This window comes from Octodon degus, unplaced genomic scaffold, assembly GCF_000260255.1.
Source record: "Octodon degus isolate 3935 unplaced genomic scaffold, OctDeg1.0 scaffold00092, whole genome shotgun sequence".
Taxonomy (NCBI): Eukaryota; Metazoa; Chordata; class Mammalia; order Rodentia; family Octodontidae; genus Octodon; species Octodon degus.
This window is the reverse complement of record NW_004524668.1, coordinates 8,081,937-8,085,350: the sequence shown is the minus strand read 5'-3', so window position 1 is coordinate 8,085,350 and position 3,414 is coordinate 8,081,937. Positions and strand designations below refer to the sequence as shown.

At 50.1% G+C, this 3,414-nt stretch overlaps 1 protein-coding gene across 1 annotated transcript in view; it reads left to right on the top strand.

Annotated features, from left to right (window-relative positions):
* Padi3 (peptidyl arginine deiminase 3) overlaps positions 1 to 3,414 on the top strand; it is a 29,015-nt gene that overhangs the window by 12,942 nt on the left and 12,659 nt on the right. The window contains exons 4-6 of the mRNA XM_004637763.2: positions 1,650 to 1,711; positions 2,920 to 3,037; positions 3,307 to 3,410. Coding sequence (XP_004637820.1) covers positions 1,650 to 1,711; positions 2,920 to 3,037; positions 3,307 to 3,410 — 284 coding nt within the window. The remainder of the gene's footprint in view (positions 1 to 1,649; positions 1,712 to 2,919; positions 3,038 to 3,306; positions 3,411 to 3,414) is intronic.

Sequence of the window (3,414 nt, the reverse complement as noted above, 5' to 3'; positions counted from 1 at the left end):
ATTAGGCAACTTCAAAGTTTAAAACAACTTTATAATGGGAGCAAGTACAAAGTCAAATTATGGGCTGGGAGGAGAGATTTAATATATATATTAACAGCACATACAGCCTATGGAGAAGTCCAATAAAAACCAATGAATAAATAGAAACGGACTAAAATGTCAACCAGCATTTCACAGAGCAAAAAGCCACTTAGTCAAAACCCAAATGCAAAGCTGCTTAACTAATTGAGAGATGCCACAGGTTGTGGGCCTGGGGTCCTCCTTCTAGGGGCTGGGGTGAGGGGTCTGTATTCGCACAAGCCTGGAAAGCAATAGCCAGGAAGAGCAAATGCTTTCTCTGTTGCTGACTCTTGCAGAAGTAGAGCTTGTAGGTTGAAGAGGGGGTATATTTTAAATGTTGATTCTCAAAAGGGCTTGGGCTGGTGAGACGGCTCAGTGGTCTAAGGCACCTACTTAGAGCAAGCTTAGCAAAGCACAGGGACCGCGGTTCAGTCCCCCAGTCCACATGCCAGCCAGCCCCGCCTCCTGGTGGGCTGAGCTGGCCACACACACACATAAATAAATAAATAAAAAATTTTTAAAAAGGGGGCTGAGCTCTTGATGAGCTCTTGATACACCTGTCAGGCAGGCACTTACACCACTGAGCTATATCCCTGGCTGGCCTGATATCCCTATTCACAGTCCACGGGGACAACTTGCTTCCTGCATGGTAGCAGCCTTTAGTGGTGTTTCCTGTCTTGTAGGGTGCCATCTCCTCACTGGTTGAATTTGCCTTACTTTAGTTGGGAGTAGGTAGGACACAGGACTGTCAGACACACCGCTCCGTTCTTGTCTAGAGACAAGCATTGCTTTGTGATGTGCACTTCCTTGCTGTGCTTATAGTCTGCTCTCCTGAATATGCATGAGGGGGGCCCGAGTCTGGTATCACTGTCTGAGTTTTCCACGGAGGAATTGCGCAGCCTTCAGTTCTTCCTGTTTGGCTTCTGGGGCTCACATCTGTATATTACTATATGGTGTTGGGTATCTTTCACATTAAATCACTTATTAAAATCCATTTCTTCCCTTTCGCTCTTCTTTAAGAGCTCAGAAGGGTTTTGTAGAAGCAGGAAAACTGATTCTGAGCACTTGAATATTTCCTTTGTATAGTAAGATCTCTCCTGGTTTCCAGGGAGAAAGGTTAAGACTTAAGATGGGGTGGGGATGAGGAGCACAGGCTGGGACTTGCGGGTGGAAATAACTGCTGCAGCGAAGTTTAGAAAGGCTGCCCAGCCAGCAGGTGGCAGAGTCCAGATTCACATCCGGGGCAGCCTGATACCAAAGTCGGGACTTACCGTCCATTCCAAGATGAGACGGCCTCCTGCAGAACAAGAAGGTTCTGGCCACCTGGACTCAGTGCAGCGTGCACCCAGCCAGCAAGGGCTCTGAGGATCTAGAAAAGGGGTCACCAGGACAGACAGCCTCTGGCCCCAGTCTTTGCTCTGACCGCTCTTCCTCTCCAAGGCCTCATTCCCCAGCTCAGGGAGGGACGGAAGCCTGAGTCCTGCCTCTGGGTTGTGTTGGCCCTGAGACAAAGACTAAGAACAGAAGCCTCCACCAGTCTCAGGTCTCCGGGCACCTCATAAGAACTCACCTGCCACCTCTTCCCACAGACATTGCCCTGGACTGCGACCTGAACTATGAGGGCAGGCAAGACAGGAGCGTCGTGGACAAGGTAAGCTTCCTGGCCTGGACCCAGACAGGGGCAGTGGAGTGTGGAGCTGAGGTGGGAGGAGAGAGGCCGTTACAGGTGTCCCCTGCATCCGCCTCCCAGGGGATGCTATAGTCAGAGAAACCCAAAGAGGACCAGGTCCTGGCAGGGGGGGATCTCTGCCAGAAGAAAAATCACTACCCCATGCTGTCAGGCACAGAAGTTCCTAGATTTTGTCAGAAGAAAGTTCTGGAATTATAGTTTAGGTCAAGTGTTGTCAATTTTCTTAAAAAATAAAAGCCAGAGAACTTGCCGGATGTAGTCATACACACATGAAGTCCCATCACTCGAGAGGTTGAGGCAGGATTGCTGAGAGTTCAAGATCAGCCTGGGCTACAAAGTGAGCTCAAGGCCAGCCTGAACTGTATAGTGAGACCCTGTCTGAAAAACACAAAAAGAAAGAAAAAGAAAGAAAGAAAGAAAGAAAGAAAGAAAGAAAGAAAGAAAGAAAGAAAGAGAGAGAAAAAGAGAGAAAGAAAGAGAGAGAGAAAAGAAAAGAAAGAAAAAGTCAAACTGAAAAAATAAAAGTCAAACTGCCTCATTTTTATCACTGCAGTGTGAAGTTACCACAGCCACAATAAACTACTGACATAGCAGTGTTCTGGTAAAACTTTATTTACAAACTCAGGCAGCTAGTAGGGTTGGTCCCTGGCTATAATACACTGACCCTGATTGTAGTGTATTATAATCTACACTACAATCTAGTGTAGATTATAGGGGAAACAGCGCTTCTAGCAGTGTGTACTGTTACATATCCTTTCACCCCGTTGTAGTGGCACTAAAGTCACTGAGAGTACAGAGGAGGTCGTGGTGAGGGCGGGAGCAGGGAAGGCTTCCCTGGGAGCACAGAGGGATGCACTCTGGGTGTGGGAACAGCAAGAACAAGGACATAGAGGAAGGAGGGGAGGAGTGGAGGGTGGGTCCCTACAACCAGAGGTCGCCTGTAGAGCAATGCCACATGGGCTGGAGGCATATCACAGCCACGACAGAGAGCCGTGGCTTGGATTTGAGAGTGTGGACATGAGGGAGCTATTGATAGTTCTTGAGCAGGATGTGAAAGTGGACCTCTCCTCACAGGGTAGGATGACGGCTTAGGGGTCTTACAGGAGTATCAGGGGAGGAGGCGCAGGTCCGGCCCACACCTCCCTTCACTGGCTGTTTTCCTGTTGCAGGGGCAGTGGGTCTGGGGTCCTGGTGGGTATGGAGCTATCTTGCTGGTGAACTGTGACAGGGACGATCTGGGCTGTGATGTCCCTGACAACTATGACCAGCACGTGCGCTGCCTGCAAGGTGAGGAACTGGGGCTGCCTGGGTCCCTGGGTGTTCAGGCATGGGGATGGTTACGGTCACCTCACACTTCTCCAGGCAGATGAGGAAATGTAGGCCCGAAAGGGGACACGAAGTGGCAAGACATGTGACATGCACACAAATGTTATGGCTTGGTCTGATGCAGGCCCTTGATACCCATGGACCTGGGGAAGGGTCAGCAGGGGGAGGCAGGGGGAGGAGGTGCGGGGGGGGTCCCCCAGTTTCCCTGATTCACTTCTCTGGCTTCACAGATCTGGAAGACATGTCCGTCATGGTCCTGCGGACCCAGGGCCCCGCATCTCTCTTTGATGACCACAAACTCATCCTCCACACCTCTGGTTATGATGCCCAGCGGGCGC